The sequence below is a fragment of the Netta rufina genome, assembly GCF_964035555.1.
Source record: "Netta rufina genome assembly, chromosome: 8".
Classification (NCBI taxonomy): Eukaryota; Metazoa; Chordata; class Aves; order Anseriformes; family Anatidae; genus Netta; species Netta rufina.
In genome coordinates this window covers 28,725,442-28,746,871 of record NC_140131.1, presented here as the reverse complement: position 1 = coordinate 28,746,871, position 21,430 = coordinate 28,725,442, and the positions used below count along the sequence as shown (strand labels likewise).

At 38.6% G+C, this 21,430-nt stretch overlaps 2 protein-coding genes across 5 annotated transcripts in view; one reads left to right on the top strand and one right to left on the bottom strand.

Annotated features, from left to right (window-relative positions):
- Window positions 1-1,611: 1,611 nt before the first annotated feature.
- EXTL2 (exostosin like glycosyltransferase 2) lies at window positions 1,612-9,100 on the bottom strand. 4 transcript variants are annotated; one of them, XR_014618685.1, is made up of 6 exons: window positions 8,902-9,100; window positions 7,689-7,762; window positions 6,097-6,524; window positions 5,473-5,573; window positions 4,629-4,699; window positions 3,934-4,000 (listed from the first exon to the last, which is right to left on the bottom strand). XR_014618685.1 is itself a non-coding variant. In XM_084291529.1 (5 exons), exons 2-5 carry the CDS (start codon window positions 7,691-7,693, stop codon window positions 3,509-3,511), a joined length of 996 nt encoding a protein of 331 aa, XP_084147655.1. In that variant the 5' UTR covers window positions 7,694-7,783; window positions 8,902-9,100; the 3' UTR covers window positions 1,612-3,508. The 4 variants fall into 4 exon arrangements, 2 of the variants coding, with proteins under 2 accessions (XP_084147655.1, XP_084147654.1); XM_084291529.1 differs by lacking the exon at window positions 5,473-5,573 and having other exon boundaries at window positions 1,612-4,000; window positions 7,689-7,783; XM_084291528.1 differs by lacking the exon at window positions 5,473-5,573 and having other exon boundaries at window positions 1,612-4,000.
- Window positions 9,101-9,197: 97 nt separating this feature from the next.
- The window catches only part of SLC30A7 (solute carrier family 30 member 7), a 29,834-nt gene continuing 17,601 nt past the window's right edge, over window positions 9,198-21,430 (top strand). The window contains exons 1-7 of the mRNA XM_084290910.1: window positions 9,198-9,325; window positions 9,412-9,513; window positions 14,774-14,887; window positions 16,541-16,628; window positions 18,873-18,999; window positions 19,896-20,045; window positions 21,074-21,124. Coding sequence (XP_084147036.1) covers window positions 9,246-9,325; window positions 9,412-9,513; window positions 14,774-14,887; window positions 16,541-16,628; window positions 18,873-18,999; window positions 19,896-20,045; window positions 21,074-21,124 — 712 coding nt within the window. The 5' untranslated portion in view covers window positions 9,198-9,245. The remainder of the gene's footprint in view (window positions 9,326-9,411; window positions 9,514-14,773; window positions 14,888-16,540; window positions 16,629-18,872; window positions 19,000-19,895; window positions 20,046-21,073; window positions 21,125-21,430) is intronic.

Below are 21,430 nucleotides of genomic sequence, written 5' to 3'. Positions count from 1 at the left end.
CTACATATCACTCTCTTTGAGCTTGCTCCTATGAGCTGAAGCAAGGAATTTCTTTCTTACTAGTAAGTACTATTCTGTACAACGTAATTGCAAGACTGAGACTGTAGTCTTCAGTACACCACATTAAATAAAGGTTGCTGGAGGGTATTTGCTTTCCATGGAAATCAATGTGTTCATCTATGTTGTTCTATACGGCTTTCTCTTGTATTTTTTACCTGTAATTAAAACAAATACTCAATTCTTTATTTACAAGCAATGTCTTGGAGTAGAAATTCTCTGTGGGGCAATATATCCAAAACCACAGATTATTTTTACTCAAACTTTCATTACAGGCCAATGCAACACACATTTCTAGGTGCATGCCACATGAGGGGAATATGCATGAGCAGTCTCAAGTTAGCTTTAACTAAGGTATCTTGGGCAACAGAAGCAAAGATGGAGCTGTTTAACAAGCTACATTCCCAGTATCTAGAATCCCTAGATAGTTTATGCTTAAGCCTGTTCCTTGTAAACATACCTAGCTAGGTAAGTATATCTAGAATGCATACATGACTGGAAACTGAAGCCCGCCTCTCAAAAATTGTTTGCAGGCTTACATACTCTTTGGCAAGATAACAAATGTTTTGGCTGCATACAAGCTTTTCATTAGTGGCAGTTAGCTAGAACCCTAAGCATAGCAAATACTTAATCTTTCTCTTCTTCCTATAAAAATATACTAAATAACCTCCACTTTGTTTTTTTTTTTTTTTTTTTTCAGTTCCAGCATTCTTTCATAGCTTTTACAGTAGGCTTACACCTTTTAACATACTTTCAGAATGTTTTCATGTCATTTTTTTCTTATTATAATTATTCCAATTACTATCTTTAATGTTTGATATAAAGTATCAAGGTGACAGTGACATCTTGTGGCCTTTATTTTAACTGTAGGTAAAGCAGCAATTTTTTTGTAGTCCTCTCATATAATTTTAGGACTATATCCTGTTTTAAAAATGTAATTTTAAGAAACCAACTTCTCCTTAAATTAAAAATGTTTTTTTTTACAAGTATTTCTTAAATATGTATCTTAAGATGCCATTTAAAAAAAAATCTATATTGCATAAACACAAATTTCTACAGAAAATTCAGAGATGGTGATGAATCTGTTTAGACTCCAAGATATTTCCAAGTGACATCTAGATAATCTCCTAGAAGAACTTATCAAATACAGATTATTTTGTTAGAATATAAATTAAATGTTCAGTAATATATTTGAGCAAAGACTTCCAAGGCACTTTTATAACCATTGAAGGACAAATGCATTATGTGTAGTTACCAACAAACAAGTTAAAAACAAAACCCCTTTGGTTCCTAACAAAATGAGTTACGGCTAAACTTGAAGTCCAATCTTTGAATTTGCTTTTTTAAGACTAACTGCTTACTGCTCTGGTTTTATTATGCCTTTTTTACCCCTTTATGTGAACTTTACCTAAATTAAGTGAAAGTATGCGTCAACAAATACCTAGGGTATTTTAAAAGAATTGGTACTGCTCATCTGTATTGAAACTGTGAGCTTACTTTAGACATTTAACAATGAAAACTTGGTCAATAATGTGAAAATAAATACATAACAAATCTGTTTATATTTTTTATTTGACAATGGTACAAATTAAATTTACAAGTATAATAAAAGCTTGTTCGATTAATTCCTTCACTGATAAAGAGCTAAAAATAAAAAAGCTCTAAACCAACCCCTTCTTCCCAACAAAGAACCCAATATTAAGATTTGGCTCAGCTGACAGTTCACTTTACATTTTAAGAGTAAGGTAAACAGTATCTGTGACTCTTCACAATTTCAGTTAATACTGCACAGAACAGAAATTACAGATGAACAATTAAGTAAATGAAATGCAGTAAGCTACCTCTATGAAAGTTGCATTTCTGGAAAGGTCATAGATCTATTTGGATACTACTTCTCACTACAGCACAGTAATTAAAGTTTACTTTTCACTATTACAAGAAAATTAAACAGATTTTACATTGCCATATTAAGATTTCACCCCTTAAAACTTACAAAAAATACTAGGAAGACTTCACTGACCATAAAACAAATCCTTTGACAGACAGAACAAGACAAGAGTCCTCCGCTCCTCCCAGAGAAACCCAGACTCTGTGTTCAGAATCAGCTGTAAAGAACTTGTTACATTTTTCAAACATTGCTTTTGTTCAGCTGAGCAGCTAACTGAAAACAGGTTTATCCTATGTTAACATAATATTTCCAAAACTAGAGTCCCAGTATAACAAAAGCTATTAATAATAGCTGTTTCTTGCCTGAGGCCACATAATTCAGAGACCGGTAACAGTCCATCCCTGCCACATCACTGTACTTTAGAACACTTTTTTTTTTTTTTATAGTGTTTTACCCACTCATTGTACATTTTAATTTGGTTGCTGGAGCTACCAAAACAGAGATGAAAGGAACCAAAGAGTAAACATTCACTTGAAAGAGTAGTTAAAAAAAAAAAAAAAAAAAAAAAAAAAAAACAGACCTGTACTATCATAAAATGTACACTCTGGAATAAATGTAGAACAGCTTCCTCTCATCAAGAACTGTAAATATTATTATTTTTTTTTAAGTGAGAATTTTCTTGGGAACATTTTTGTAACAATGCACATGCAATATAACAAAAAAATAAGCACTCAAGAGAGTATTAATAAGACAATCTCATTGTTTTCTTTTGCTTCCCTGCATATATAATTTTTGTATTTTATTTATTCATGTCTTTGTACATTTCCTACTGCTAGGTTTTACCTTTCAACTGTTTGCAGTATTTCAGCAACTCTATGCAAATTATTAACAGGAAAAAAAGCCATATCACAGAGACCATTTTTCCACTATCTCAGCAGGAGCAGTTATTGTAGGCAATGGTTTTAGGACTATCTCAGATTAAGGTGGGGTACTCTTCTTCTGGTTTGCTTTCATAGCAGCTTCAGAAACATCTCAGAATACAGAGTAATAGCTTATATACAACGTTCGAAAGGATTTTGTACAGGAGCTTTGCCAGCCGTTTGCTCCAGCCCTTCTATAGTTTCACTGGGAACTGTTTGGAGGAGGAGGAGAGGGAAAGGAAGCATCTAAACATGTAACTATCAAAAATATTCCTAAACCTCATTTGACTAGATAAGTATGTTAAAAAAATAAATAAATCATGAACATTAAGGGTAGGAGTGCATTTTTGTCTGCATGTTTCTGGAGAACTGGCCTAATTGTAAATGCTTTTCAAGTGACAGAAAGAGGATAATTTTATTATAACTGAACATTAGTATTTATTTTTAAAGTTTTCTCAAAAAATTTCCTTGGGTGGTTAATAAGAAAGGGGGACAAAAAAAAATAAAAAATTAAAAGCTGTATGGAAAAAATTTGGAGGCTACAATTAAGGATGGCCAAGATGCAGTAATTACATCTTCTCTCCTTGCATTCAGTACAATTCACTGAGGATTATTTAACATCTAACCCCTTAAATTCATTGGCTTACATTTTATTTTTGTGATTGGCATAGTTAGGAAAGCCAAACTGAGAAATCATGATATTAGAGTATTTTAAAGGCATGCCATCATAAATATTTACCAGTTTATTTACACAGTAAGATCTCTGTAACAAATGCTCTGCTCGGTGCCACATTCCGGAGTAGCCGCTGTTAGTGTCTTTTTCTAAATTTCTTATATCAACAGGCTTCACAAACACTCCCGAAGGCTTCCCTGTATGCCTTGCTACCAGAAAATTCATGGCAATATCATCACAATTTTGAGTTTCATCTATTAAGGCATAAACAGCTTCTGGCTGTCTTTGAAAGTCTTCTAAATACCCACTATGAAAAAATGCCGCACCAATAAGAACCATAGAATACTGATCTCCATTTCCAAATCCAGGGTTCTGCAATTCAAAGCTGCCGTAACTGTACACACCTGAAGGAGTAGAAATGTGCTTTCTAGGAACAAATCCCACTATATGCTCTGGAAATTGCTGAAAGTAAAAAATAAATTAAAAAAAAATTAAAATGAAGGCAACACTGTGAGATAAAAATGTTATACATCTTCCACAAAAACTTATGCTTTTTCTTTTTTTTAATGAGAGGAGCATAAGATTACTGCCAGTAAATACAGCGAACACAGCTGTTGGCATATGCTCCTTTGATCTACAGAAATGCTGTGCTTAAATACAGTTTTGCAAACTTAACCCAATATGCCTCATTCCATATCACATATCGCTAACAAACATCTGTTCTCAATTTGCAGCCGTAAATTTGGCACAAAATCAAATTTTACAGACAATCTCGTAGATATACAGAAAAACCAAAGCCTCTCTTTTTTTGTTTTGCAGCCTACTAACAATTTAAATAAATTCAGCAATTGGCAACTTCTGTGTTCATGTACAAGAAGAGTTAAAAATCTGAAAGTTACAAACTACAGGTATAACTAATATTGAGGAACAGTTTGGCAATTTCTATTACTCAATGTTTCAATTCTTTTAAAATCTAATTTTACAGCTAGAAAAACAATGGTAGAACACTGTGATATAGTATTACTCTAATTAAAACCATTAGTCTCATTAGTAACTCATAAATACTGCCTGCCAAGGAGCAAAACATTACCTGCCAAACAGAAAAGGCAAAAGCAAGGTCATGAGCACTGACTAGTGTATCGTCATCCATCATTAAAACAGCTGAAGGAAGGAAAAAAACAACAAATTTTTAACTTAGCAAAGGATTAAAATACATGGGCACAGTATGCAGTACAGAATTTGACAAGTTAGCTGTGAACCTTCTACAACCATTTAGCTAAGTTGCAGACCTGTATTGTAACTCCTTGAAAGCAAATTCTGAAAACTTACTTAGATTTCAAAGCTGAAGCAAGGCTGCAGCTCTGTAATAACTGGATGAAAACCTAAATTTTAGAGTATTTGCCATCCTACAACAGAATTCAGGAACCTCTGATCATCTGTAGTACAGCTAGACAGATCATTGTTGGAAAACTTGGGAGTGTTTCACAATGCAACTTCAGATTCTACTAACCTTGTGTAAAATACAACTAAAAAGAATTAAATCTCATATACTTAAAATTCCTTATACCATTCTTGAGTGTGAAATTTTACCCATCTCCTCGCTACTTCCAAGTTTGAGTAAGCAAGCCTAATAAATCATATTGAATGATGCCAATGCAATGATCGAAAAATCTTTGCCTTAAATTTTAGGCAAAAGGCTATTAGAAAATGGAAAAGAAAATTATCAGAAAATTTCATTATCAGAAAATAATGAAAAATTATATCAGAACTCCAGATGCATTAAGGCTGCTATTTTTTACATTCAGCACAATCCTATCACAGTAAAACAAACAAACAAACACACACGCTAGGGAAGCTGAAGTTTCTAGTGTCTGCCTGTAATTCATGGTTTGAGTAGCAAGGCATGTTAGTAAGGGGGCAGTAAATAGAATTACCTTTACTAATCATGAGTAAGATCAGGTCTGTAATGCAACATTTGTGTTTTTTTTCCACTTGAAACAAACAGGACTTATTGTTGTGCTTCTCCTGGAAAGAGCTTAGGAAGAATATTTAGATGAATAGCCAAGGACTTGGGAAAATATTATTAAAAAGTATGTGTGACTTGAGATAGAAAGCTGGACAGTTAGGGAGGGGAGTTTCTCTGAAGAGCAGAGCATGCTTGAGAACTTTGTCTTAAAATCATGAATTAAAACAAGTCTTATCAGATAGCTTAAGACCAAATTAACGCAGAGACTCCACAAATATGTGCACTATGACTTTCAGCGAACTCCCTACGTTTGCTAGACAAAGCAAATGGAGAACGAAGTTGCAAAGGCCTATGAGATGCATTTGACATCTTTTTTTATTCTTCTTACTCTTAATTGACAACTTCTAGCCTGCTGCTTCTGGTGGTGATGGGCATCTAATAGTATAATACAGGGTCCTTCCCTATTACCTACATTGCGTTAAGTGGCCCAACAGTTCCATGGATTCATTACATCGTGTAACTCAAACCATCTCTCTTCAGAATACAGATTTTGAGTATGAAAGTAGTAGCAGTAATATGAACTGCTGATTACCTTTTGTTTCCAGCTCGGGGAAATTCTGGAGTCTGTTCCTCATACGATTTACAGCTTGAACTTTAAAGACAACAGGGACAGGATGAGGACCCAAGGAATTCCACATTTCCTCTGGTACTTTCTCACCAATGTTGTTCCACACAACAATCACTTTATGCAAATGGGGGATGGCTTGATAATGATTTAAAAGCTTTAGCAGTAAGTCAGTTCTATTGTATGTCTGCATAATAAGAGTAAACGAATCCAAGGTAGGCTGACTCTGGGCTTTTGGTTCCCTCCGCAAATTGGGCATTTTGTCATCTTTGATATTGGGAAGCAAAGCTGTTAAAGCACCCGCCACAAGAAGCAAGACAATGATCACCACGGAAGTGAAGCGTAGTAGGCGGATGCCCATAACTCGTCCTGGAAGTTTACAGAAGTGCAAACACCTTTAAAACAAGTAACAGGAAAGGAAAAGTTATTAATCCCATGTACAGCTACCTCCCTTGCTTGCGCAAAACTCCCATAACATTAAACAAACTTTTGTTTAAGTAAATAAATGAGTGAATATGTAAGGAGGATTTTAGGACCTGAGGCAATTAATTTCAGCTATCACAGCAGATACTTCTGGTACTCTGTTTCTGATGCTTATGTGCTTTTCACCTCTGCTTTTTTGGGTTAACTCTGACTTTCCTCATTTTCCAAAAATTAACTTAGGTTAATTCTTTAACTCTATATTGTTACCATCTCTTATTTTCTCAGTACAGTGTTTCTGAGTGAACATTTACACACCAAACTCATCCAGGTGAAATTAGACAACAAATTTGTACTTCCAGCACTGCAGGAGCCTTGCCTTAGTTGTGAAACAAAAGGGCGAGAAGGTGCCTCCTCAAGTACACAGACTGTAGAAAATACGGTTCTGATGATACTAACTGAAGCTATCACACAGGTAGGGCAAAAGAACCATGCCAGATGAAGCAGTGTAGGGATGTGGGAACATCAGAAGCAGCTGTTCTGAAATCCAGAATCCAGCAGAAACTGGAGGCGTCAGAGGCTAGGTGCTGTGTGTTAGCTAACTGCAGGGTTGGGGTGTGGGGGTCAGCCTAATTTAAGGCAAGGGTTTCTGGATCCTCCTGCTTTTGGAACTAAGTGGGAGCTCTTACAAAGCAGCTCCTACAAAGGCAGCCTTGATTTTCACCTCTTAAGCAGTATTCCCAATTCTCCAGACCTTTATAAATTGTAACCTCAGTGAGATCTACCGATCACTGCATTCCATGGGCTGCACCTCAAATGATGCATGATCCACATCTGTTCCTTCTCTCTGCTAGCAAGACGGGTATGCATTGGATAAAAGATAAAGAATCTGAGCTTACTGCTAAGTAGTTATTCAACTACAAGTATCAGGTGTTACTCCATTAGTATGTTCCAGGCTTTCAGCTGGAAACTCCGGTTAAATTGAATGATCCAGGACAGTCACATCAATTAAAATTTTTGACAGACTGACTGTTTTTTCACAGAAGTTTTGATCTTTCCCACCCCCCCCCCCAAAGCTCATATATTGTGCTTGAAGATACAAATATAAATTACGTAGTCTAGAAAACCCTTCAACTTACCTCATTGTTGCCAGGTAAGATTGTTTTCTCCCCTGTTGTTTTTACAGAAGGACAGTCGTTTGTGATCCTTGAATCTGATGGAGAGTAAAAGGAGTCTATAACTGAAGATCAACAGTTAGCCCACATGCTACCACCATCTTTCTGTAAATTAACATTCCTGTTGATTACCAATTTATGTGCACATTCTTGGCAATCATCCAATCCCTTTTGCTATTGCTCAGCTGAGTAATTATCTCTGCCTTTCAATGAAATCTCCAGGAACAAATTATTATATTAAACCAATTGCTTAGAAAGAAAACACAGCACTCCTCCCCCACTATGGCAACATCTCTGTATTCTGTCCTTAGGGTCAGACAGAGATGCAAGCAGGTCTCCAGAACCTCACAGTCCATTATAAAGTTTACCAATCACCACTAAAATGCATCATTTGGCTACCATAGTCAAGCAAGTAGTCGCAGTAACAGATCTTTTCAGGCTCATCCCCTTCAAACTTTCCTTTACACAGCTTACCAATTGCATCAGAGGCACATCTGGTGTTTTTGAACTACCTGGTCTGTCAGGTAGAGAAGGGAAGGCAAATACAAGTGTAAGCACGAAAAGGAAGCATGCAGAAGATGCCGGACAGTAGCCTAAGCAAGCTGTGTAAGTCTGAGTTCCAGTTTTATCCCTGACTTATTTTGTGATGCTAGCGAAGTCGCTGAAGCTGTTTCCAGAAATTAATCACTGGTTTTGGTTGCTTCGTTTCAGGTCATGCCTGATTGGTAAAGAGGATGGACGAGCAGCAGGAGCTGCTCAGCACTTCTTAGCTCCAGCATATCTTGGCCGTATCTGCTTGGTCATACGTGATTTCGTAAAGGTGAGCCTCATATAAGGGTGAGCCTCATATAAGGGTGAGTCTCATATAAGGGTGAGCCTCATATAAGGGTGAGCCTCAGCTGCTCTTCCCCCATCTGCAACCCAGCCGTGACAGCACTCACCAATTCCACTATGACAATTAATCAGTAAAAATTTAAAAGCACGATTAAGGTTGAAATTTACGCGTTGTTTATCCCAGCACTGAAACCTGCGTTTCATCGCATCCTTACACACCGCAGGCTGTGGCGATGCTGTCACACCACTGGAACGCCTCACACGCAGCCCTTACAGCTAGAAGTCGTTACACTTTGACCAACCAAGTTACGAAACTGCAGCGTGACGCTGCCCGCAAACATACCCCGCCTGCAGCGAGCCCCTCTTCAAGCCCAGACTGAGGGAAATGAGAGCCGTGAGCCGAGGCGCGGCGCTTCACCCCTGCCGTTAGACAGAACTGACCCGGACACAGGGGGCCCGGCCCCCCCCGGCTGCGTCCCGCCAGGCCCCGCCGCAGGGCCCGGGCCGCGGCGCCAGCCCCGGCAGCGCGCGGGGTGCGCAGGCGCGCTGGGGCCGGAAGTGGGGCTGGGGAGGGGAGGGGAGGGGCGGGGAGCGCTGCGCCGCGCTGCCGGGCCCCGCCGGCCCCCTCCCGGCCCCCTCCCGGCCCCGCCGTGCCCGTCCCGTGCCCGCCCCGCGCCGCCCCGCACCATGCTGCCCCTCTCCATCAAGGACGACGAGTACAAGCCGCCGCGCCTCAACCTGCTGCGGAAGGCGTCGGGCTGGTTCAGGTGAGGGCCGAGGGGGTGAGGGGTGGGGGTGAGGCCGGGGCCGTGGCCGAGGCCCCCGCCGTGACGCGCCGCGTGTCCCCGCGCAGGTCCATCCTGGCCGACAGGACCTCCCGCAACCTCTTCTTCTTCCTCTGCCTCAACCTCTCCTTCGCCTTCGTGGAGCTGCTCTACGGCATCTGGAGCAACAGGTACCGCCCTGGGGGTGGGGGGGGCTGGGGCTGCCACGTCTGCTGCCGGCCGGGCCCGGCCTGGGCTCGGCTCCGCTCCGCCAGGGCCCCCGGAGGGATGCGGCGGCTCCGCAGGCGCCTGTCAGCGGCTCTGACCGCTTGCCACAGGGATCCTTCGTCTGGGGATGGCAGCTTGTAAGTGCTGGGTGGCATAACCGGCACCGCGCCGACTGTCCCGGCTCTGAGAGAAACGAGAACGAAAGCCTGCAGGTATAGAAAAGTGACATGTGCATCCGCAGAGGTGTAAAACATGGCAGGGACTTGGTTAAACTGCTGCTGAAAAAATCTGTAGTAAAACATAATTGGGGCATGTGAAGGAACTGCCATGCGGCGTTACAGGTAGAGAACAGGTAACGTGGCATCTTCATCACGTGCTTTGTTCTCAACAGAGGTGTTACTCTATGGTGACATTTACAAGTCCATACGCACATCAGTTGACTGCCATGGGAATGTCTTAAGCCCAGCAATTTGTCCTTGTGCGTGGAACTCAGAGATCCTTATCAAAAGCTGCAGTATGGGCACAGATTACGCAGACACTTGATTAAGAGTCCTAATGAGCAATGTCTGTTTGGAAACAGTTGCATCCTACTACTTACCATACTTTTCTAATTCTCTCAAATTGTTCAATCAGGTCCTTAACACTGTTTACAGTAACAGCTACTGTAATGCTAGTGAGAACCCAGCGCTGTCTGGAGCACAGACTCTCTTGGCACTCTGCAGACTGTCTCAGATGTGCTTAAGTTTGACTTTGTTGGTTCACTTCTGCAAATTGTGTGTGGACTATTGTATGCGTAGTCTGAGTAAGAGTATTTTTCTGAATAGTTCAGGAGATGGGAAGATTTTTTTTCTAAATGGTTCAGATGTAGACCTAGGGGGTTTCAGTATCATCTTGGAGCAGCTCTTTATTCCAGTGCACCTGTCTTGGGTGCATGATGCTGTTGGAAGCATGGTGAAGGTGATCTAGAATTCTGTTCTCACTAGTGTCCTTAACGATGTCAATGAGACAGAGACGGTAAGACTGAAAAAAACTGCTGTGATTGTTCAGATGATTCTTCCCTTGGCTTCCATAGGCAATGGATTTTCTGTTTGATCGTGATTCTGAAAAATACGCCTTTATCCATTCAAATGTAAGTAGGTTGCCAGGACTGGGCTTTTCATATTTTGAAATAAAATCTATGATTTCAGCCCCCGAAATTGTTGTTAAGTTCTAAAATATTTCAGTCTTCATTTTTCTTCTTGATTATTTCTTATATTCTTCTTAGGTTTTGTTTACCGAGTTGCTGAGTTGTTTCTTAAATCACAAAACCAGGATCTAAGTTATATGAGCCTCTTACAAATAGTCTGGAATGTCGATGTTCTTGAAGGACAGACAACAGCACGGATTTTCCTAGATGAGAACTTAGTTAGTTGAAGTGAAGTCTGCTACTATTTTAAAATATTTACTGCACATGCATTTGTGCTACTAAATCAGCTGTGGAAGTGTCCTCTCTTAGACACGGTATGTGTGACTACAGGGGTTCTGCTAGATCATGCTCTGGTTGACGTGTTCTGCTGCTGGTGGAAGTTTTGCATACATCCCCATGTTACTACTGCTTAACTGGATCACTTGTTTACCTTCACTTCACACCCACTTTTTTGTCTCTTTAATTCACAGGTCGTTAAAAGAAATCTCAGATGCAATCAGATTGCTAGATTACTAAAATAACTCTTACCAAGTTTCCTGTCTTTTGTGCAGCTGACTCATTTATTGCTGTACCTCGAATACTGAGCGTGTCTATGCCGTGTAGTGAAATGTGTCGCAGACACAGTCTGTCCTGACGCATGGTGATAAATACACGTGGCTCTGTGCACTCGGAGATGTTAGTTTCAGTCCTGAAAGCAGCTCAGCTGTGCTGGTGTTGCACCTGTGGTCTTCTTGCAGGTTTGAGCACATTGCCATGATCTTCTGCTGTATGGTTTCTGGCTATAGAGCTGATGTGGTTTTGTCTTTGTTTCAGTAGCAGTTAGTCCTTAGACGTTTCTCTTTCCTGAGGGACTGTACAAAAAAGCCATTTCGTAATCACTGCAAACTGAGGCCTACTTGCACAGCCTGTTCATGATTGGTAATTCAGTCCAGTTTGACAACTGTTGTTTGCAGTTTCAAATCCTGTTTATATACAACATACAGTGATACAACTACTGACTTAATTCATAAGTTGCTTTGACCTTTGTAGGGTAAAGCAGCATGCTAAACTTCTGAGTTAGTCACACAAAATTTTAACTCTGCACTGGCCATTAAACTAAACCATTTAACAAGTGGTCTTTCAGCCTCTGCTTCCTTCAGCTTCTAGAACAAAATGTTTATCTTCTGGTCAAAACCTTGCAGCTGATAAGGGAAGGATATAAGGATGGGTAAGGTTTACAAGCTGTGGCTCATCATTATTTTAACACCATTGTATCACTTTTGAACTGAAATTAACTTGAATGCATTTACCTGAAAGCACAGCTGGAACAGGTAGTTGTTTGCTTTGATTTCAGTGCAGACACATTCCAGTCTAACTGCTTCCAGTTAGGTATGGTGATCACCAGCAAAAAGAGCAAATGATTGCTATCATTAAACTTTGCAAAATGAAGAAGCAGACACCTGTAGCAAACTCAGTAAATTAATTTCATACTTGGAGGGAACCATCAATAACCAGCTTGTGGTTGCTAGGTACAAATACATTCATAAGTTAAAAATATGCTTTGGTAGTGTGATTCTTTAAAGTTTAAAAAATGGAAAACAAACTTTCCATGAAGATTACTGTTGCTTAGTAGGTAGGAGTAACTCAGATCTCATTGATAGTGTTACATAAATGGATGTAAACATGAAGCAGGTATGTAGCAGTCAAAAGAACTTAAGGAAAATACTTGTTGCAGTTCTTTTATTTCAGGCAAAAGAGAATATGATCTGTAGAATGTGTACTGGAACTCTGTTTTTCAGCCTGCCCTAATTGTAGGAAGTGTCAAGTTGCTGCAGTGTGAATGAACATCAAAGGAAAATTCTTAGCACTTTGTATCTGATAAAGCATTAGCTCTGAAATAAGATGCCAGAGGGGAAAACTGCTGTGCTGAAGTAGACTTCACTATTGTCAAAAATTCCAAGACTGTGAACTAAAATTATAAATAGAAGACCTCAGTCTTTACAGGCCTAAATTATTTTGTCACAGGCATACATTGCTCAATTTTACAAATGTTTATCATGGCTGAATCTTTTTTTTTTTTTTTTTTTTTTTTTTTGGCTGTAGACATTAAAATTATCTGTGTGTGTGAAAACTCTTCCAGAGTATCACATTGGAAAATGCATTTGGGAATATTGCTTTTGTAGATGGTGTTAATGGTAGTCTTCACCAGAAAAGTTCCTGTTAACTTACGCATACACTGCATATAATATATACTCAACAGCAAAATCTTTAAACCCATTTTTTTGACTATGTGTAAAAAACTACTTTCATAAACTTATATGGGGCCAGTATTTAAATACAGCTTGTATGTGTGCACTTTGCTACCAAATTTGCTGATACAGTTACTGAGGAGGAGCCTTACCTTCTTCTGTACACTTGCTGAAATAGCACATCTCAGCCATGTGCTGTGCTGGTGGTCTGTCCTTCGTGTCAGTGTGGATATATCTTTAAGATTTTTTGGCTTGTAGCAGAAGCACCTTATGGTGGTTCTGGTCCATACTAGGGATGATCCTTAGCAGCTAATTGCCTGTTGTTACCCGTTGACCGGCTGAATTTGGGAGGTGAAGTGAATCTTTTAGTCAAAATAGTTCAGTCACAGTGGTGTTTTCTTTTCAATTTTCCTTCTTGAAAGAGAAATGGACTTAAACTTTTTCTGTGGATGGGGATTAAAGCTAAAGAATTGAAAAGATAACACATCAATGTTCAGAAATTAAGATTTTTCCTAGAGAAGGTACTAAGCACCTAAATGTCATAGCTACCCTGAAAAGCTAACTGGAGAATCAACAGACTTGTTACAAGAGCAAAATGAATGGAAATAATCATTCTCAGAAACTCTTCATCCTATGGAGCATTTTGAAATTGGCACTTATTTAATGCTAGTTAAATTCTTGGTAAACTTTTCTATATTCTGTATCAGCTGTTAGACCAAGCTCTCCAGGATATACCAGATCTTTAATGCAACTTGAAAAACAGACTGTTTTCTGTTTTGTCCCTGATATTAATATATATATATGTATATATATATAAATATTTGGTCACACTATGTAAGTGAATTTCTATTCTGAGAACTGTCCACGCACTGAAGGCATGTATTTCTGGCAGCTGTAAGGATTTGTATCATTAATAGCATTAATGAGCTGCATTTATTTGAAAATTTTCTTCTAATTCAAAACTTCTGTTGTTTAGGTTGAGGCTTTGCTGAGACATTGTGTTGATTTCTTTTGAAATCTTTATTGTGGTCTGAATATCTGAAGTCCGTGGGTATATCCATGACAACAGTTCTGATGAACAGCATCTTTCTGGTTATGAAACTTTTGTCAGGAAGTACAACCAGTAGAGCTGTGACAAAGGGAACTTGCATCAAGAAAATAAGTCTTGTGTGTTGTGTGTATATATATAGTTGGTGATCCAAAACTCTATAATAGTTTCATACAGATCATAAATATTTGCTGGAAGAGTTGAAAAATGCTTTGTGACTGGGTGAAATAGATCAAGATCTTTAGAAAGCATGTAACATAAATTGATTTTTTCTTAACTATTTTCTAATTTGAGGTGGTAAAAAGTAGAAGTTGAGTTCTTTGGTAGACTTAAAGTTTTTTTTATGTTACAGTAATGCTGTGTGCCTTGTGGGGGAATTCTGTCAGAGAAAACGGATGAACCTGGCTTGTCCACCATGGCTGCCATTACTTGGTATTGATAAACAGAATTCCAAAATATTTGTTATTTGTGAGTGTGTCTACTGCAGGGGCTTTGGTTTGTGTCAGCAGAACACCCTCCCACACCGCTCACCCCGACATCAGATGCTAGGAGGATTTTTCTCTAAGCAGTCCTGCAAAGCACCTTCACGAGGCTGACAGAAGCAGCTCTGGCAGCAGACTTTCGATGGCCGTCTGGTGGGGGTTTCTGCCTTGTGCTAGCAGAGCCGTGCCTGAGGCTGCCTGAGTATTCTGCTAGGCAAAAGACTGAATGTTCTCTTTTTCTCATACCCAGCATAACTTGTTTTTTCTGTTCTTTTCCAGTTTAGGTTTAATATCAGATTCTTTTCATATGTTTTTTGACTGCACTGCTCTATTGGCTGGATTAGCAGCTTCCGTTATTTCGAAGTGGAGGTCAAATGATGCTTTCTCATATGGGTAAGAGACTTCAAGCTGTTACTCTAATGTACTTCGGTAAATATCTAGGTGGGAATTTTTCACTGTATACACAAAACCTCTTTTTGCAGAACAAGAAAAAGTTATATTGAAAACGTGCTTTTTAGGGTGAGTTATTTAAACCTTTAATATGGACACCTTCCTAAAACAGGAAAAAATGTAGAGGTGTTGCTTCTGGCGAGCACGTTTCACTTCTAAGAGCTCTGCAACAATAGTAGTGCAAACAGGTTAGGCAGCAAAAAGCTTCCGTGCTTTGCCACGTGTACAGCACCGGTGTATCATGACCTACAGCATGGGTTTGCCTGCATGGTGCAGTGAGGTACATTACAGGGGATTTTGGAGATTATAAACTGAAATTATAAACTCTGCCTTGCAGAACCAGCAGCATTCAGCAGGTGTCTGCCAGGGCTGTGGCTGCCCTTAACAGCTGCCAGGAACAGCTGTGCTGTCCTCTAGGCTGAGGAATGTCAGCCCACACTGCCCTTCGTGGATATAGTTGCTGCAGTGGTTCTGTGTCAAGGGAACTTGGTTCCACTGTGCCCTGTAAAACAATACTGGTGATATAATATTGTTCATCTGTGATGCTAATTAATTAACAGCAAATGAGCTGTAACACAGGTTGCTGCATTCCCCGTAGCATTACTGACCTGAATGTCAGCATTTAGCTTCAGCTGTCTTGCCTAAGCATGGACCGTGTGGTTTGGGACTCAAAACACTCTTTAATTAAGGTGGAAATTCTGGTATACCTAGAAATCAGCTTAGGAAGAATTGATTTTGCCATGAACTAACTGCAACGAAGGCAGGTTCTGTCTTAATTACTGCCCTGTGTTTAAACAGCTTATGTTCAATTTATTAGAGTACAGCCACCATATATTAAGTCTGGTGTTTCCTACACTGGAATTATATGTTAATGTAACCTGGCTCTTTCTTCATTGGAGAAATTTAGTAGCTGAAATAATTGTTTTAGTTAAGACCTTTACTAAACCCCCCCTGTTAAAGGGGAAACAAATCAATGTATGACTAATTTGTTATTAAACAAAACTTTATATCAACATTCTTAAGTAAACGTTTAAGTAAAAGTTGTAATCATGGTTTCCAGATATACGTTTATATCATAACTTCCAGTACAGATTATCTTAAATGGGAAGTATCAAAAGCTTTCTTTCATCCAGGTCAGGTAATGGCTGCAGAGGCAAGCTCTGGCTGATTTTGCTGTTGGGGCTGTGGACCTAAGTAGAATACTTAAGTTAGACTGGTGGGCTAAGGGTTGGGGTTGTTGTGAGTTACTGTCTTGCTCAATTCTCTGTACCTGCTTTGCTTTCACTTGCTCCACTTATCGCTTCATTGTTTTATTACTGTTACGTTCCAAGTGATCTCAGAGTTGCTGTGTTTTAAAATACCTGTGGAAGTTGAGTAAAAGTTTGTTGTAATGGTGAAATTTCTGTCAACATAGAAAATAAGGAATTTCATGTAATTATCTGTAGCTTATATACTCTGTCCTCATTTGGAAATTCCCTGTGCAATTCAATTGTTTGAGAACTAGAAATTTGTACTCCAGTTTTTAAGTTTCACTTTTCATTTTCAACATTTAAATGGAGGTAGTCATAACTGCTGTTGCTTTGTTGTTTCTTGCAGATACGTCCGAGCAGAAGTACTTGCTGGCTTTGTAAACGGTTTATTCCTCATCTTCACAGCATTCTTTATATTTTCTGAAGGTGTTGAGGTATGTAATGATGCAAACTACTCTATCAATTTTCACTTTTCTATTTGATACAAATTTCTATGTGTAGAGTGTATTTAATGGGGATAAAATTACTGAAATCACCCCTTAAAGATGTGGGAGCTGAACAGTGTTTTGGGCCATCTGAAATTGCTGTTTTGTGACATAAACCCAGTGTATCAGTACTAGCTTCTTAAATAGTGTTTTGATGATGTGTAAAGGTTCTGTCATCTTGACACTGTCCTTTTTCAACCTGTGTATAGTATATCTAGACAGATCCGTATTTTTCATTGTTAAAGGCCAGATGAAGACAAGAATGAAAGGCCAAAGATTGTCATACAGAGTAGAGAAGTTAATCATAAGAAATGGAAATACATTCTGTGAAGAAGTTTGGATAACTCATCAAAGAAAGAGCATTATTTTCCAAATCTTCACGTCTGATACAAATGTCAAGTGGTGATAGTTTGAGTTCTTATAAGGACACTTCTGGATTTTTTTTAATAAAATGATTCAGCTGATAATTTTGAGATTAAAATTTAGATATCAATTGTCTGCACTAAAGTGTGTGATATTAATAAAAGTAAAGTTGATAACTGATTCTGATCAGCTTGCATGAAGTTTTACTTATTAATGAGATGCCTTATTTATTTAGTTATTTCTAGTTCAGAATAAATTCCTTTTTATTTTTTTATTTTTTGAATTAATAGAGAATTGTGAAAAGTTGTCAGGAACATTTCCTCTACATAAATGATCCTGTAAATACTTCAAAAGCAGTACAAACAGGGCTGAATTTTCCTAAAATATTGGGAAAAGTTGAGTCCAAATCTACAAGCAGCAGCAAAGCTTACTAGAAAAATTGAATAATACTCTTTACCCTTCCAGTGGTGATGTTGAAACATTATTGCCTTCCTGCTGGTCTTAGCTCCCATGCAAGTACTCCTCTTTTTTTTTTTTTGTGATGATGACCCCTTTTCTCCCTGTCACTTCAAAATTTTTCATCTGCTGAAAGTTTCATTGTTTTTCTGTTGCCTGTACCTTTCATCCCTGTGGATGGATGTTGAACATTTTTCTCTCCTTTCAGTAGCAGTTTACATCCTTCAGCACTTAGCTTCAGATGCAAATTGTGTTAGTCCTTGTTGTGGTTTAACCCAGCCGGCAGCTAAACACCACCACACAGCCGTTTGTTCACCCTCCCCCCTCCCTCTCTGGGATGGGAGAGAGAAACGGGAAAGTATAGCCCGTGAGTTGAGATAAAGACAGTTTATTAAGACGGGAAAATAACAATAATAATAATAATAACAACAATGATGATAATAGTACTACTACTAATAATGTGTACAAACAAGTGATGCACAATGCAATTGCTCACCACCCGCTGACTGATGCCCAGCCTAACCCTGAGCAGTCCGGTCCCCCTCCCCCAGCTAGCCACCCCTATCTATTGTTCAGCATGACCCCATATGGGATGGAATACCCCTGTGGCCAGTTTGGATCACCTGTCCTGGGTCTGTCCCCTCCCAGCTCTTACTGCACCCCCAGCCTGCCCGCTGGCAGGACAGAGCAAGAAGCTGAGACGTCCTTGGCTTGGTGTAAGCACTGCTCTGCAGTAATTAAAACATCGGGGTGTTATCAGCACTCTTCTCATCCTAAGCCAAAACATAGCATTCTACCAGCTACTAGGAAGAAAATTAACTCTGTCCTAACTGAAACCAGGACAGTCCTATGTGTTGTTTTTTTTGTTTGTTTGTTTGTTTTTTTCTAAAGCTTTTTGAATATAGATTTTAAAGTTTAAAAACAAACAAAACCACAATTTGTTCTCATCTGTTGTTTCATTCCCCTTATCCCCACTCTCCAAAGGAGAAGGAAAAAGCTTTTTAGACTCCTGGAAATTGTTTATGTTATTCGGGCAATCTGTGTAATGTTAAAATGCTTTTGCATGTTCTAGAGCTGAATCCCACAGGAGAATGAAATCGTACAGTCAATGCTAGCTAGATTGAAAGTATATTAAAATATTCTCAGCACAACTTTATTTATAAAACTTCAACTTCAGACAATAAGAATTAGTCTGTGCACCATCTCAGAAATTGGAAGTCCTGAGTAATTCTTAATTATGTCTTTCTGTATACCTGTTTGTATGGGAGTGCTCCTGTGTCTAAGCACTTTTGTGCTACCTTAATAATGTGACAAGACTGTAAAAACATCATCATTGCTTTTTGTTTTTTCTTCTTTGTTTTTGATTTTTCCTAGAGGGCACTGGAGCCCCCTGATGTGCATCATGAGAGACTTCTTCCGGTTTCTATACTGGGATTCATTGTAAACCTTATAGGAATATTTGTTTTTCAGCATGGAGGTCATGGGCATTCCCACGGTTCTGGTAGGACATCTGTAATTTTCAGTACTGTTTACTTCCTTAGAACCCTGTGTTCCAGAACCCTATTATCCTTCAGTGACAGCCCCGGGATTACATTTTTAGGTCTTTTTAGTGGCAATCCTGAAATGTATACGGGATATACGGGACTTGTTGCAGTGTTGACGTCCATATTTTAATGCCAGCCCTAGTTACTACTGTAACTCGTGTATTCTCACATAGTTCCCACCCATTAACTCTGGAACTCCAGGATCTGCATTCTGGAACATGAATTCTACTGCACCTTATGGCAAGAGAGATGCAGAGTATCTTCTGGACAAAATTAGGCTGTAGTTAGGCAGGGTCTTTATGAGCAAAATGTCTGAAACAAATTTTAGTTATAGGATGAAGATTCAAGTACTTCTCAATTTAAGGTCTTTTGAACTTTAAATGCAGAATTTCCCTAACTGTATACAGTAAACATTTTTTTTTTCCACCAATAATAATAATAATTGTAGCTATTTCAGCTTAACATATAAACTGATAGTATAAAATAGTCTATGGACTTTAAGCAGCAATTTAAGTTTTAATTTTTAATGTGTGAATAATAGCCAGTTTCCAATCTTTAGCTGTTTTTAATGTGCTTGTATCTAGTTTTGTGCACGTACTGAGTTGTGTTAAAAATAACACGACTTGTTTCAGAAGTAGGAATGTATAAAAATACTTGACTTTTCAAATCGGATACGTATTTCACATGGCTACACAGCACAGGTTTAGATATAAACAGCTGTGTTAATTTTATTCTAATTTATTTAAAGCCACACATTGAAGTGACCTAAAAGATGAATATGTTTTAAGTAGCTTAGAGACAAATGTAAGCATACTTCTATTTGGCATTTAAATTTATACTAATTTGTTTCTAGGGCATGAACACAGCCATTCTCTGTTTAATGGTGGTCTCAGCCATGGACACAGTCACAGAGGTCACGGTCACAGCCACGAACATAAACATGGACACAGTCATGACCACAGCCATAGCCATGGACACTCTCATGGTCAGGACTATTGTCATGGTAAGTGCTTAAAGTCATAGACCATGTCTTGACTTGGATATTTAAATGTGGTATTTATTGATTTTTCTGAACAGAAGAGAGATGCTGGCAGCTTGTTGTTGTAAGCAAACAAGGAAATAGCACACCTCATATTTAATGAAGCTACGCCAGTGCCTGTTTTGTGGTTTGTTTTGCTAAGTGCTGTTTTATTTGTGCTCTATGCAGTGTTAGTTTTTATAAGTTTTAATTTACCTTTATATTTTGAATATTCACCTTAATTTTATGTGCAAGCAAAATATGAGTATGTATGCAATAGCAATATAATAATTTAATAATAATAATATTAAGTGCTTTATTTCAATTTTTGATGGAAATTAACAGACAACATTAAGATGCTTTGTTAACTTCCCTCTCGTGTGGTCCTTGCTCTCTCCACATTCTCCCCACCTTTCTTCAGTAGAACAATTTGATTCTTGCATAAACTATTATATATCCTCACTAGAAGTCATTTGCTATCCTATGACAGTTTTTTTCTTAGGAGATTTTTTCTGACTTGTTCCACAGAGGCCTTAATCTACTTGAATGAGAGGATTTTTTTTGACTTAATTCTTAATTTTACTTTCTCTGTCTTATCTGTCTTGTTTTATATAACATGTAAATGCTTTCTTGATGGAAATATTCCTTGTTAGCATATTTGTTGATAGTACTCTTTTTGCTTGTATGTATGGCTTGTATTCTTGAGAAGGCTTCTTTTGCTAAGTATTAGGAAGATTTTGTTTCTTACTTTTTTGTTAAATAAATATATGTTGGTCTTTTTATTTATATATTTTTGGTATGTGTATATTCTATATAAAAGATCATTGTGCAAAGCGGTGCTTTCTTTAAAAATATGTTTTAAGACTTGATTATTGCATTGCTAGAGCAAAATCTAGTCATAGCGAGCAGTTTCTCTGAGTAAGAAACTTCAGAAAGGAAGACCATAACTAAATATACAACTGGAGGGAGTCGTTGTGTAGGTTAATATGCCAATATTAACATTGTCTTCACAGATGACCATTCTCTTGAAGGGATGACTGGTTCCAGCAAGCAGATCTTACAAGGTATGAGAAGAAATATAGTGATTTATTAGTTTATTGTGGTCTGCCTGTGAGTGTCCATTGCTCGTCTATTTCAGAGCGTGCCTCTGGGTAAAACCTACCTCTTTCTTAGAGGAGCTGTTCTGTGAAGTCCTATTTCACATGTGAACAGACCGGTGCCTTACTGTGTGCGTGACTGGGCATTGAGACATTCACTGAAGTATAGACGTAATGCTTTGTCAACACAGTTTAAAATGGAGAGCCCAAAACTGGGATTCAACTTCTGTTATGATGTTGAAAAATCAAAGAAGAAAAAACTAGGAAAGAGTG